General features: G+C 42.4%; 1 protein-coding gene across 1 annotated transcript in view; it reads right to left on the bottom strand.

Annotated features, from left to right (window-relative positions):
* cttnbp2 (cortactin binding protein 2) overlaps nt 1–15,675 on the bottom strand; it is a 76,247-nt gene that overhangs the window by 17,115 nt on the left and 43,457 nt on the right. Inside the window, exons 4-9 of the mRNA XM_044035856.1 lie at nt 12,427–13,846; nt 8,886–9,182; nt 5,306–5,405; nt 3,587–3,740; nt 1,385–1,585; nt 601–718 (exon numbers count right to left, since the gene is read on the bottom strand). Of these exons, the coding sequence (XP_043891791.1) occupies nt 601–718; nt 1,385–1,585; nt 3,587–3,740; nt 5,306–5,405; nt 8,886–9,182; nt 12,427–13,846 (2,290 nt within the window). The remainder of the gene's footprint in view (nt 1–600; nt 719–1,384; nt 1,586–3,586; nt 3,741–5,305; nt 5,406–8,885; nt 9,183–12,426; nt 13,847–15,675) is intronic.

Raw genomic sequence — 15,675 nt, 5'->3', positions numbered from 1 at the left:
TCCAATATTCAGAATAATCTTATAATCCTTTACAATGATTACGCTGTAAAACATTAATCCCATGCTGTATAGATTCTGTTGACTCACTGTCTATACATAATATACCATTCTTCTTTTAATCCTCATGATATTTACATTGTGATGTAATGATGTTAAACTGCACGTTCATTACCTATTATGTTTCCTTTGCCGCCGTAATATCGTAAAAAATGTATCCGTAGTGGGACTAATAAAGGATTATATCTAATCTTACCTCGGTGTCTTCACTCCAGTGCATCGTGTTTGATGAAACAAACATCATTTGCACACCCACGTGCAAATCACACAACATAAAGAAGGCACCACAGAGAGCAATGAGAGTCGCGGTGGTTACACTTTCATATCGTTAACATCAGGCCCGTCTTGTCTATGATTACCATAGACTACCATAAACAAAAGAGGAGATGTTAAGAATACAACTTTCCTTACATTAAATCACCAAATTGGAGCCGCGGGGAAGCGATTGCAACTCTTCCCAGAACAAAGCCAGACGTCAGATATCATGTTAGTGGTTTTCTGAGACTTTTTTACAGGCACACACTCACACAGGAGGCCACTCACGGAGGTTTTCAAGTAGATCTTTGCAGTCGTCAGTGGCCACGTCGTGAATCGTTCGATTGCACTTATCTCTCCTCTGGATGTCCTGTTCACTGTGGCTGCACAGAACTTCCAGACACTCCTGTACATACACACACACACACACACACGCATAGATCTCAATTAGACAACAATATCACAACTAAACAATTCCATTTCCCTGTGTGTTGTCATGTGTGAATAACCCTCATAAAAGTTACTCTTGTGAGTTACCAAAGCACATATCAATAAGTGTAGCTCATTTATATTCCAGGCAGACGCTCAGTCTGGTCTCGCCCGGTGTCTCTTGCATTCTTTAAGTTGAATGGAACATTTCCAGCCAGCAAGGTCACCCGGGCCATTAGCCTGCCACTGTCCAGACTGATGCCAAGGCTGGATATTTGTGAAAGATATGGCAGATTAAGGCCTGAGCCATCTGTGTCACATCACGGCACGTCTTACTTTTCATTAAGGCACACGGGTGATTCGATTAGAGCAGCCACACTGAGCCCAAGACCACTTCTCAGGCTATTAAACTGCGCCGCGAGGCTCCCTTGTGACCATAGTATCAATATCTGATTCGAGCTGAATACGTCACACACACACACAGAGTGTAAGAGTAAAGGCATACGCTGAGGGATGCACAGCTTCATACTCAGTTTTCTGAGTTCAAAGTTACTAAACACTTGCAGTGAGTCAGTCATTGTGTTACAGTCCAGCGCACAACGAACAGATAATCCGCCACATCGCTGTTTTTCATTCTTCTCACCTTGAGTCCCAGAGCAGCAGCCATGTGAGCAGCAGTCCAGCCGTCACTGTTGGCCTGGTTCAGCAGAGCAGCGGGCAGCGCCAGGGCGCCAGAGGGGTCAGGGGTCACAGTGGGGCCACCCACAGGTGGGTGGCAGAGAAGTAGACGCAGCGTGTCCACATGTCCCGAGCGCACCACCGCATGCAGAGCCGTGCAGCCGTCCTGCAGGAAGAGGAGGAACAACTAGTGATTATCCACTTACAGTACGTATCTTACAACTTTATGTTCTAACACTGGTGTCAAACATTGACTCATATATAATTTGTCTGTACAGTTATTCTCTTGTAGAACTCATTGATATGATGTCAGAAAAATATGATTATATGTATTATTAGAAGGTGCTGTTTTCACCCTGGTCTGTCCAGACATATGTATATGTATATACATATATATATATACGTGTGTGTGTGTGTGTGTGTGGAGTTGTTATGTATATATATATATATATATATATAAATACATATATGTATATGTATATGTATATGTATATATATATATATATTCATATTCTTGTATATAAATATATACAAGAATTTAAGGAATCTGAAGAAACTGTATTTTTAAGTCTGAAAGTGTTAAAACAGTTAAACAGCAGATGAGAGACCACTCACTTACTTATAGGGCAGCACAAAAATGAGAATCACAAACAGGTTCTCAATGTTCTTGCATTATTATAAACAACTTCTTTTCGAAGAATGAACAAATTTCACATTGGTGAAATGCAAACATGGAGTTTGGGGACATTATGAGTCTTATTCAGATGCTGAAAGTGAAACTGGAAACTGAAGTCTGGCAACAAATCACTCTACTGCACCACAGTTCATAGAGAAAATCAAAGCTTTTCGCTAAAAAGGGGCACAGCAGTAAAATCTGTGATTTTCTTAATGGACTTTGGCACAAGACCATCAGCAGTTTACAAACTTCAAGTTTCCAGGTGAGAAAGTCTGTCTAACACTGAAATGAACCAGCAAACAAACACCATTTTTTTTATTCTGCTTTTAAGTGGCTATAAGTCAGTATAAGTGCAAGTCCACACTCAAAGAAACAGATCGTTCCCTTTAAAGATTCCCAGTTGACCTCAATACTACAACAGTAAAATATAGCCAAGGAGTGCAGACAGTAATGCAACATTAGGGAAGCCAACTGCCGTTAAACAACGAAGAAGACGATTGTTGCCAAAATAACTTGCCGTCTGTTTCTACTGTAGGAGGTCACTGGAGGTCACACCTGCAGTGAGATTCTATTTAAATCTAAACGACCACCAATACATTAGAAAACAAAAAAAAGCTGTAACTGAAAGTAATGCACATTCAGACTGCACTCTTTTAACTCGGATGAAAACTCCTCCTCCTCCTCTATGTAAAATCATTACGTCTGACCCAAGTCGACACAGTGGCCGACATTTTCTGCCGTCTAAAAATACCTCTGTGCTGAGGAGGTCGGATGTGCAATAGAGACGTTGGCAGCTCTTTGCCTCTGCAGCGAAGCCGGGGCTAAATGTAGAACAAAGCAGGTAACTAAATATGTGTGTGTGTGAGGGGAGGGGGGGGTCTCATTGCATGCTGCCATGGCAACCAACAGCCCCCTATGGTTACCACGGAGACCCAGGAAGCTCATACACCACTGAACTTACACCAAGCAGAGCGACAAAGCCCAGTGAGGAGTTAAATGTTTTATGGAAAACAGTTGAAAAACACGTGAGAGTTTGTTCCTGCTGTGAATAAAAACTTATTCAGAGAATGTCTTCGGCAAATAGAATTTCAAATCCTTGCATTATCTGAAGTCTTATCAAATGTAAATCTCTCACTACTTACTGTTTGTTTGAACTTCATCTTATTTTCACTGAAATATACACTATAACCAACAACAACAACAAAATGTCTTTTATTTCAAAACCAAGATTCACCATCATCATCATTCATGGGGAACAATGTGTTTGTGTACGACATAAAGTACATAAAACAAACTGTGATTTGTCAAACATGCACTCTATATCATTTATCATTATTTCAATACTTGCATAATTATAGTTATTTAAGTTTTAAGTTTTCTCTTTCAATGTTTTTTATCACAATACCAAACTCTGAACTTTACATCCGTGTCCTGATGTTCAAATTAATAATAATTATTATTATTACCAGTGGCTGGTGTGATCAGACTCACCTTTGTGGTGCGTGAGCGGTCGGCTCCGGCGCTCAGCAGGACCCGGACACAGTCCGGCTGTCCCGCCTCACATGCCAGAAAGAGGGGGGTCTGCCCCCCCTCTGCTGCCGCCGCGTCCACAGCAGCTCCTGCAGATAGCAGCACCTCCACGCAGCTGGAGGGAGGAGGTGACGTTAGCAACATACGTGTTTCCTAACGTATTACACACACGTAACAAGTGTGAAAACTAATGTTCTTGTCCCAGTATACGTAAGTATAACAGTATACAAGCATGAGTGGGACTTAGATTTATTGAATAAAGTGTGTCTGCCTTTAATCGACTGGGGATCGAAACGCCCCCTTTCAGCTTGTTCGTATTCAATGGTTTCTGCAACGATTATTCAATTAATCTATTGCTAAATTGACTATTTTGGTTTGAGTGCTTTTTTTTTCAATAATTCAAACAAGTATTTCTGATTTTTCAGCTTCTTAAATGTGAACATTTCCTCTTTCTTTGCTCCTTATAACAAAGAAATAATTAAATTATTTTTTTGTGGACAAAACAAAACATTTAAAAACATCATCAACACTGATTTGACATTTTATGGACTAAACAAGTACTGGATTCACAGAAAAGATTATGGATTATGAAAATAGTCATTAGTTGCAGCCCTAGTTCCAGTTTTCTTCTTCTTCTTTTTTCTTTAGTCTTATTCTTCTGTAAACTTGAGTCCAACTGAAGGTTTACATGTATAGTAGCTCGACTCACAGTCACATTATTTGGGTAAGTTAGTCCGACTTTAAGATTTAGTACAATTTCGGGCAGACTAACATCCAGATTTAGTCGCACTAACACAATAATTCGTAGAGACTGTTTTATCTCTGGTGTGTAAGTTGGCAGATGCTGAAGAAACAGAAGAATACCGGCAGATATTCAGCTGTCAATGTTTTATGAAGTAGAAGTATGAAGATTGGTGGTACAAAAAACACGTTGTCACGTCAGGATCAACACACATCGTTAACGTGGCAGATGCACACGTACGTGTATACACGTAGATGAATAAATAAGAACACTGACTAATTCACAAAAATCCAAGTTTACACTGTGTGCCTGTGGATATCCCCACTCTATAAATAACACTGTGATCAGATGTTACAACACTGCACATTCTGCAGCTGGTCGTGGGCATCGTGGCTTGAGCAAACACACACACACACACACACAGACACACAGACACACACCACTGCAGTTGACAGCAGCACCTCTGAATGTAAGCTTGTGCTTAAGCCGAACAATAAATCAGGATCAATGTGAGGAGAACAGTACGGACAGTTAATGCACTGTAGGAACAGATGTTTCTGTCATCATTAATAATTAAAGGTTCAAACAGGGGGTTGATGTTTAAAGAGGATAAACTAGTGATGAGCAGCAAGAGAAGACTGGAAATACTGAGGGCAACTGCAACAGGATTATTTGTTGTGTGTTTATTTCAAGGATGTCTGAGTATCCTCATTATTTCTGCACCGCAGCACAATGACAATCCCGGCTGTTGATCGAGATCGCAGCCTTAGTCTTAGCTGGAGTGAGCTGTGAGGATGTGTTGATGCCGTTGTGATGATGAAGTCTTTGTTTTGAAGCCTCCACATTATCAGTGACGGCGGAAGCGTTTAAACAGGAGCGCGGCAGCATGTGTGCGTCTGTGCGTCTCTGTGTGTCAGGTCGGAGGGTGCGGGGCTCACCTGCTGTGGCCGTGGGCAGCAGCCATGTGCAAAGACGTGAATCCATTTTCATCAGTAACATCAGCAGGCGTTCCCGAAAACAGCAGCAGCTTCACACACTCTGATGGAGACGGAGGAAAAGAGCGAGAACACCATCATCATCATCATCATCATCATCATCAACAACTGCTGTGAAACACCGTCAATGTACACCGTTCGACTTGTTGCCATGGATACTGTAGTAGGTATGGTAATGGTGACAGAAACCCCTTCAATCACACAGTGCCCTATTGCCATATTGGTGCACCACTAGTCTTTTCAGATGAACACCCATGTCAGACGATCTTGTTTCATGCTTTCATGCCTATTGTTGCATGAAAACAGACACGTAGCACAATGTAGGCATCGTGTTACTCAAGAGCGCAGGAAGAGAGAGGCTTGTTCAAAGTCCCTTTTAGAGCCAGTCCTTGGTTTGTGGAGCTATTTATCGCTGACATGTCAGACCAGTATCAACCCTGGTTTTATCTCTCTACGCGTCTGAAGCCGTCTGATCCATAGAATGAGCTTTTTATTTGGCTGTAAATCCATAAGTATCATCTTTAGCTGGAAGCTCTGAGCCACTCTCTGCTAGAGCTGAACGATTTTGGATAAATATCTTATTGCGGTGATATTAGGGGAATGATCATTTTTAGATCATTATACATTAAAAAAAACATATGTAAAATGATTACTGTGTGATATTTGTGCAGATCTGTGAGAAACAACGATGTTCCCTTCAGTCTGTAGAATAGATCTGTGTATAGATCCAGACAATAATTCATTTAAAATGATATTCTGACTTTGAAAATATTGTGTCTCTTACGATTTGAAAATTGCAATAGGCTGTATTGAACTCAACAGCGTGTTACACGTAATTACAACATACATGTAAACAGCAGTGTTTCCTAAAATAAGTATTAAAGGAACTTTTTGTTCCTTTTGTTGTTTTTTGTAGCTGATAAATCAGGATGTTTCTGTCCGTCCAGACTGAACTGCTGCCCCAGAGTTTTCAAGAGAAAAAAACAGAGGTCTAAAATGTCAGGGGCAAGTGTGAAGACCTGGTGAATCTGGAGCAGAATTCAGAGTTCATGCACTAGCCTCAGGGTCTGTTAGAAACTCTCAGCAGGAGCAGCCTGGTTTTCTCTTGGCTGAGATAAATTCATTACTCTGTCACTGTATCAAGGCTTGTGCTATGTTTCATAACAGTTAAACGGACGCCCACTGGGGTGAATGTGATCACATCAGACAAAGATGAGCAGCTCTGGAGAAAAGGACAATGACACTGACGGAGGGAGGAGAGCGGCCTGGCATAAACAATGACCTTGGCAGGGCCAGTAGTCCCTCCATGGAGACCGAGACCTGCTCGTAATGAGGGCAGAACCTCCTTTCTGAGGAACTGGTTAAATTCAGGGCAAAGATTTTAAGTGTGGATAGGTTAAGGTTGGGGATAATGTTTTGTTTAGGCCGTCCAAATGAATGGAAGTCAATACAGTGTCTAATGAAGAACAGCTGCACAAACCTGTGTGTGTGTGTGTGTGTGTGAGACTATCTATAATCCTTCAGCTGCATTAGCCATGTTCATGGATCAACACATCTAGACTGACAGTGTTATTAAACATCTCAGCAGGGAGACACATCCTGATTGATCTGTCATGTATGTGTGTAAGTGCAACATGCATCAATTATTCTGTGTGTGTGTGAGTGTGTGTGTGTGTGTAATGGTTAATGTGCACAAGTGTGAGATCTGCACTGAGGTCACACGGCCCTGATATGACAGTCCCTCTCATTAACTACTGCCTACATAATGGCATCAGCGCCCAGCTCATGCAACAACAACAACTGCAGAACATGTGAAGCGTTTATCATCAGCACCTGGTCTTTGTCCTCTCGCTGCATGTCCATGCAGGAGTGAAAGGCATAAGCACATGTTGAACACCCAATAAAAAATAGGACCCCTGCTGACATTTAAGTGACGATTCAGTTTTTCTGAGGTGTGTTTGTATGAGGTGCAGGAACGTTGTTGCAGCTGGCTGAGGTCTGTGTGTGTGTGTGTCTGTGCTCCCTTAGTACCGGGCACCAACTTGAGACCCAGCGACTTATCTTACAAATACAAATACTGTTTGCAGCTTTATTTAACGGTCAGACAGGCTTTTCCAACATAAAAGAGAAGTTTGTTAAAAAATGCTGGTGCATTTAACAATTTAACAGTTAAATGATTTAACTTGTTTAAGTTTATTTAATATTTGTAAGTGTTTACAACCTAAATAATGTAATTATAAACCATTTATAAATACTTTATTCAGCTAGTCTCTTCGTAAAGCGGTACCAAAAGATGCACAATATAACAATGTGTGTATTTGTGTGTATATATACATATAGATAGATAGATATATGTATATATCTATCTTTCTCTCTCTCTCTCTCTCTCTCTATACATATATATATATATACAGCTTAACCTTACTTACACATAGATTGCATTTGCAGTCATTATAATAATGGTTATGATCCCTGTAAGGAATTCATCGTTTATTACTTATTCATGCATAGCAGTCGAACAGTAGCTCCTCTGTGAACCCTTTGTTTGCATTTAGGTTTATCACCTTCTCTTCTATTTATCAATCAATAATAATCAATGCCAGCCTCTGTTTCCACTACTCTTTAACAATCAATCAACCAATCAATCAATAAAGTAGCCATGCCCTGACTGAAACCACACACAGGCTTTCAGCAGCAGAACTGTGCTTTTAATATGCAGAGCTACACTTCACTGCTGCATATGACGTGACCACAGAGTGACAGATGTTGCTGTAAGTGACCATGGCAACACTCTTCTAAATTAGCACACAAAAACTCTCACTGACACTGAAGTGACCCTTAAGACCTTAAACAACAACACTCAACCCGTGAAGAAAAGTCTTCTAAAAGCGGCTCAACTCTGCACACTCACATTTTGACACTGCATGATCCTAAGGACTTGATTTTATTTATTATTTTTCGGCAAGTATACATCTGTGATGGGTTTTAGTTTTGCACTACATGTTGTGTGTAGTTCTGACCTGCTAAGGGACTGCAGAATTTGCATAAAATTAGAGTTGCAACGACTATCAAATTAATCAAGGATTAATTGATCACTAAATTAATCATCAACTGTTTTTATAATCCATTAATCGTGTTTTTAAAGAATTAAAACAAATTTGTCTGCTTCTTAAATGTGAATATTTTCTGCTTTCTTTGCTCCATATAACTCTGTAATAGCCATACAAATAAATAAGAAATCATTAAAACTGAATATTTTTGGTTTGAGGACAAAACATCATCATTTCCAGTGAGCAACATTTTACAAACCAAAAAATTATTCGATGAATCGTGAAAACAATTGACAAATTATTCAAATATGAAAATGATCATTAGTTGCAGCCCAACATTAAATTAGCACAACATTATACGTTCACATTAAATGTACACTGTCCCTTTAAAATAAATAAATAAATAAATAAATAAATAAATAATAGAGGTTATTCTTGCTTATTATTATGAGGTCACTAAAGTGCAATGTTACCTGTGTGTCCGTTCTGAGCAGCAGCAAACAAGGCAGAGGTTTGGTTGTGGTTGTCGTAGAGGTGGTGGTCTTGGTCAAGATGATTGGGTTTGTTCTCCATGGCGGTGATAGAGGTGATGTTGGTGGTGTTGGTGGTTGTGGTGGTTGTGGTGGTGGTGGTCAGGTCTGGTTGGTTAAGCAGCATTGACAATAAAGTGACATTTCCCTGGGAAGCAGCTTGGAAGAGCAGGGGGCGCCCGCCGTCCAGGGCAGCAGGCCCACCGCCACTTAGAGAGGAGACTACGGAGGGACACCAGCCTGCAGGGGGGCGAGGAGGAGCAGGAGTAGCACAGGTTAAACTAGGAGAGTGACGATGAGGAGGAGGAAGAGGAAGAGACTAGAAGTGCTGAGGATGGGAGGGTCAGGGTTTTAAAAAAAAAGGAGGAATTGTTGAAAAGGAAACAGAGGACACTTCAGATCCACACTGTAACAATTAGCCATAAAACACATGACTTTATCTAAACCCAGTGAAGGAGCTTCCTCCTCCTAATGTGTAAAATATCAAACTGTACTCACATGTACATGACACTAGAGCTTGGCCTGATATTATCCATCCTGTACATTAACTCATACGAGTATTATTTATTTATCAATGGTGATTTGATAGTGTGAAAATGTGAGAGATAAGTGTATATGAGCAGCTTTTTACGTTCTTCAGACACACCAGGCATACAATTGTACTGTTAAAACAAATATAATATCACTAAAAAAGTTGTTACCCAGAAAAACACCTTCATCATTGGTTATTTAAGACTTGGAGTGATACATCTGACGAGCCACAGAACAAGACACAATATCCCAAACATAGGGTGAGACATTAACTCTCCCGCTGTGTCTCATTTAAACCAAATTTTTTGCCTCCTTCTATTTTACTGTTGCTCGTGGTGATAAATCATATCTATTGTATTTGCTAGTGTAACTTTGGATTGTGCTTAATTCTTTTTCCATGTCCTACAAAAAGCCCAAAGCGCTTCCAAGAGTTGCTGACGCAGGAAACCTCCAATAAAATGTCTGGAATCAAACGCACATAAGCAGCTGCAGCCGGGACCAAAGAGTCTGTCGTCACATGAAAGTAGACGGCATTTACCTTCCAGTTCAATCTCTCATCACTATAATTCACATACAGGATGAATACAAATGCTGTACAACAGGATTTCACTTGCAAAGCGTTATTTTAAAATGATCCAGCAAAGTAAATAAACGAAGAGATGAAGAAAATGTGTGGTTGGATGTGAGTGAGCTGATTAACAGTGTCACAATGAAACGGAGACAACGGGAGAGTGAAGTCAGAGAATCTCAGCAACACTGTGTTATATTCAGTGTGAGTTGGTGGTGATCGTACAAAGGCTGGAGTCTTTCCTGGTTGCTCTCAGGTGAGAAGGTGTGTCTGAGAAGAAGCAGAATGCTTCCAACATGCTCCTCGACGCAGATTTGTAATCACGTGAAATGAAAGTTTAAAGGTTTGTACATAACACTTAGGGCTGGGCAATATAATTTTCTTTTTTAAAAATATCATACCCTGGTATAGTTTGACTACAAACAGACATACCTTATAAATCCCAGTATATACAGTGCTTAACAAATGTGTTCAGATGTAGTCATATAAATGAGAAAACATAAATGTGTTATTTATTTGTCAAATAACAAAATTAATTAAAATTTTTATACCCAAAAATGTGTACGCCTAAAAGATATTTTTCCTTTCAGGAATGCAAGTAAATAACTATAATTTGACACCTTTAATCAAGAAATAATAATGTGCTTTACTCTTACTGAAAATGAATGTATAACAATAATAATTATACTTTTACATTACAAATATAATTTCAGTTAAAGAGCTTCAACTGTACATATAAAAAAAATGATCTTGATAATTACCAATGCGGTTCATTTTAGGCAGCTTTGGCTTTGGGTGGTGGTCCAATACATTTGTTAAGCAGTGTACACACACACACACATATATATATATATATGTATATTACTCCCAAACACACACACATTCACAGACAAAATTGCTGTAGGCTGCTCACACTGAGTAATGTCCCTGGCTCCAGTGTAATCACTGGTTTCCTCTGTGTTCCGGTGCTTTTACACACATCTTTCAGCAGGTACTGTACAAGGCTTTCAGTAATATGTGGTAACCTGGACATGTGGTGTGTTGTTGGTGTACATGTGTGTGTCTGCATATGGTGTAAAAAAAGAATGCGTCCTACTGAAAGCACTTCCACTTTAAGCTATGTGAGCACCGATCTGCTCTCCTCTGAAAAGATGCAAATGTGGGCAGGGCTTCATAGTGACAGTATTAACAGAATGATGTTGTTCTATTCTGCATTTGTAAATATACTGGTATTAGTAAAATGGGCCATACTTTCCACATCACCAGGTCTGCAGATGTCCACAGAGATTTATGACATAAATGTCATCCGTGCAACCAACACCTTGTACCAAAAACACTTTCCTGTCCAGACAAACAAAGAAGATGCTAACCACGAATGCTTGCTTGAGGTTATCTCTATAAGTTCACAAATCTGTAGCAAAGTCCTTCTGAGAAGTCACTCCTGCTGGAATGAAATGGTATCAAATACCCATACATGTAAAGCTCGACCGATGCAGAGTCTCATTTTAGTCCGAATGGAACTGCAGCCATGTACATGGCATGCGGAAAAGCATTGTGGTGTTCTGCTGACGTAGAACATGGAAAGTATGACCCAGACCTTGGAGTCTTTTGTCTTCTGTCACCACAGTCCCTGATCCCATGGATTGAAAACCTACTGTAATGTGTTGGATCATAGCGAGTACAGAGCTATTCCAACTGCGGCAATAAAGGTTATAACACACTAGCATTAGCCAAAACAACAAAGTATATCCAAGTGTGGCACAACATGCACATCAAGGGACACGTAAATGCTACAATATATGAAACAGACTGGACAGGAGATCAGTGGAGACAGGTTAATGGAAGCTGAGACAATGTGAGTACAGGAGGTGACATGCTACTGCAGGATGGTAAAGGGTGAGGGAAGGAGAGAGCAGCCTCTGGCATCAGCTTCAGAGAGGACAGGGGTTACTGGTAGGAAGACCTACAAACCAATCAGAGTGCACAAGAGGGGAGATATCTGGTCTGGCTGAATTTACCCTGACACAATCCTTCTGCTGTGATAAATCACACATGTTAGAGTCATGTTGTCAATGTCCGCTGCTGGTAGTGACAGCTGACATGGCTAACGTGACAACATGGGAGACAGAAGGTGCCCAGAGAGGAGACATTAAGGGCAGAGATAGAGAGATGAGTGGAGAGAGATTGCAGTGGGCGACATCGGATCTTGCATAAACTGAACTGACTGATGTGCTATTCTGTGTTGCATTCCTGTGAGTAGGCTAGTTTCCCTGTGACCTGATCACTATGCTCAGCTAAGCTAGGCTAGCACTGTGGACAGACAGTGGAAGAAAAGAGGCAGTGGGGAGAACTGGAGGGAGACGGAGCATGGAGGAGCCCCTTTACCTGATGCTGTTGCCAGGGGGCTGCTTGTTGAGGCACGGGGGCTACGGGAAGATGGAGCACTAACGGAGGAGGAGGTGGAGGAGGGGTTTATGGAGGAGGGGCTACTGACAGTGATGGCAGGGCTGATGATGGGGGGACACTCTGCACATGCTGCTGCCGGCTGCCGCTGAGGGCCCCGGCCAGGCCCCGGGGAGCGGGGGCAGGCACCCACCTGAGAGGCCGTCAGGGCTGGGACCAGGTCCAGAGCTGGTTTGGGCGGCAGCTGGGGTGTGGCTGGTTTTAGCCCAGCCCCAGGGGAGCGACTGCTGTCCCCCACCACCTTGATGGGTGGATGAGGAGGAGAGGGGGTCTGGGAAAGCCCTGGCTTTTTGGGAGGAATAGGGGGAGGGTTTCCCCGGTCGATCCTGGCCACCGTTGGTGATTTAAGACCGATTGGGTGGCTCAGGCGGCCAGGAAAAGGACCTCCCTCTGAGGCAGAGTGGGGTAGGCCTGGACGCAGTGGTCCACCACCTCCTGCTGGAGGACTGGTGAAGCGGGACAGAACCTGTGTGACAGTGTGACGAGCTTGCTGCTTGGCTGCAAAGTTGTCACGGTTGGTGGGTGAGAGGTCACGGGACGGAGGAGTCTGAGATGCCGAGCCATTTTGGTCCTGTTCCTGGAACTTGTAGCGGGCCGCCTGGACACGAGGGCTGACCCCGGTAGGTAAACCATGGGGAGCTTGGCCCTCAGAGCCATTTTCTGTCTGTGCAAGTCCTCCTGAGCTGCTGTGGACGATCCCTCGGCCAGACGTCTTTGGCAGACTCAGACCCACATAGTTGGCAGGTGTTGGTTTGACGGGGATAGTGAGTGGGGTCTTCTTTGGACCCTCCACCTCAGTTGGGGGCAGGTCAGTTTGGCAAGATGCTGTTCGAGAGCTGAGGGGCTCTGTGGCTATGGAAACAGACTTCAGGACTTTAGGTTTGGGTGGTGTACTGGTAGAAGCAGCTTGTTCAGCTACAGCAGCAGCAGACTGGGCGACAGCAGCATTCCTATCACTGCGTTCAGTCCTGAGCTGCTCCACCTGCTGCCGCAAACTCTGGCTCTCAGCCTCTTCACGGCCCAGCCTGGCACGCAGCTGTTCCCGTTCTGTGTCAAACTCCGACAGCTGCTTCTCCATCTTGGCCTCCATCTGCTGACTACGCTGCCGCTCGGTGCTCAGCTCCTCCTGCAAGCGGCCAGAGGTGCGGTTCTCCTCGTCCAGGCGAGCTTGGAGCTCGTCGAACCTCTGCGACTCCTCTACCACCCGCGTGGCAAGCTGCTTGCACTCTCGCACTAACATCATGACAATGTGCTTGTTCTTCTCACGCTCGTCCTTCAGTTGCGCTGTCAGCTTGCGATGGTCCTGCTCCAGACTCTGAAGCTGTAGTTTCTCCATCTCCAACTGGAAGAAAAAACAAAAATCAGAGGATGGAAGCTCAGGGGAATAACACATTTTCACAAACCCAAAAGAGCAGGAGTAGAGCTTGGTAGATCTACACAGTCTTTCATCAAGTAATCAATGACACACAATATGACTGCTGTCATAAAGGTACAATAAAGTTAGCCGTGGTATCTCCTGATGACCATAAAACACATTTACATATTGCTGCATCGACATGAGCTATGTTTGTGGCAGCCCACGGCCAAGTGGAAATTAATTGGGCTTGTAACCGGAGGATCACTGATTCAAATCATGGGACAGGTCAAGGGATGGGGTGCCCCCGAGTAAGGTACCCAAACACCAATTTTTCCCAGGTGCAAATAAGCTCTGCCCACTGCTCCTGTGCTCACTTTGTGTGTGTTCACTACTGGTGTGTAAGAAAAGGATGGGTTAAATGCAGAGGTCATATCCATCAATCACTAATTGGTGTGTGTGCGTGCAAATAAAACTAATTCCAATTCTAATCTTGAACTTGAAAATTGGCAGGTCAATAACTTTCATTATCACTTCTTTGTTTTAGTCATTTACAGGCAAAGAATAACAAACACTTGCTTGTTCCAGCTTATTAAATGTGAGAAATGGCTGTTTTTCTGTTTTTCTGTGTCTAATATTTTAGACATTTCACTTCACTGATGAGGTAAATGCTAAATGGTCTTTATGTAGAGTACTATATATAAGCACTTTTATCGTCTTGATGACCACTCAAAGGTGCTTTACACTACAGTTTCACCTATTCACAGCCATTCACTCACACGTTCATTCAGCGTTTTATGCGCAGCATGTTTTCTGCCACTGTCCTCCAACACTCTGATGGGTGGATGAGGCTGCTGTTCCTACGTTGTAGATCCACATGCGCTGTTGTGCTATTATGTGCTTGTGTACTCGTCGGTAAGTGTTACCATCCTGAACTAAAAGCTACAGAGACTGAGCAGCACTTACGATAACATTTGTTACGTCTTTGTGCGGATTACAAACAACAGCTATAATATCAAACCACCTGTTGCTTATCCACAAGCATGTGTGAGAAGCAAGAGGTGATATATTTCACATGTTTGGTCGCAGTCACATCATTTTGTTATGGTTTTTAACAAAACTAGGTGATTTTCTTTTTGATTTACTTTTAAACTAGAAAACCGATGCCCGATGGATTTGTGGTGTCACCAGATTTAGGCTTTCATGCCCTCATCAGCACTACCACAGCACTTTTACACACTGTACATACAGTACTATACAAGCTCCAGCAATGTCACTCAAGACATTTTTCACACCTACCACTGGCTACACTCATACCACCTGTCTCACTTGAAGACCTCATCTGAAACACGACGTGTACTGCACAGCCTAAAAACACTATCATGTGTGTATGTGAGCTTTTGGTTAAATTAAACAACTAGATAATACAGAGAATGATCTCTCTCTGACACAAACAAAGTACTATCATTAAGAAAATGCCCTTGGGCAATACAACCATTTAAATCTTAATTACTGGCTTGGTAATGACACCTCAGAGCAGCTCTCATGAGAGCATAAAGGCAAATCAGTTTCATCACAAGGAAATGTATACGCATTAAACACTGTATTAATCCACAGGGATTGGACTGGGGTAAGAGTGTGTTCACAGATATACAGAGTCTCTTCATATGGTTGAATTTCAATGACTTGTCAAAGCTCTGGTTTCTATATCTGGAGCATTGCTGCTATTGTTGGCTCAGAGTTGGCTTCGCAGAGGGTAACAGGGCTTAGCTGGGACTCTCCACCCAACCGCCAAGACCCCTTCGCCCTAACGAGCC

Source organism: Solea senegalensis, linkage group LG10 (genome assembly GCF_019176455.1).
Source record: "Solea senegalensis isolate Sse05_10M linkage group LG10, IFAPA_SoseM_1, whole genome shotgun sequence".
Lineage (NCBI taxonomy): Eukaryota > Metazoa > Chordata > Actinopteri > Pleuronectiformes > Soleidae > Solea > Solea senegalensis.
This window is presented reverse-complemented; position numbering and strand designations above follow the sequence as displayed.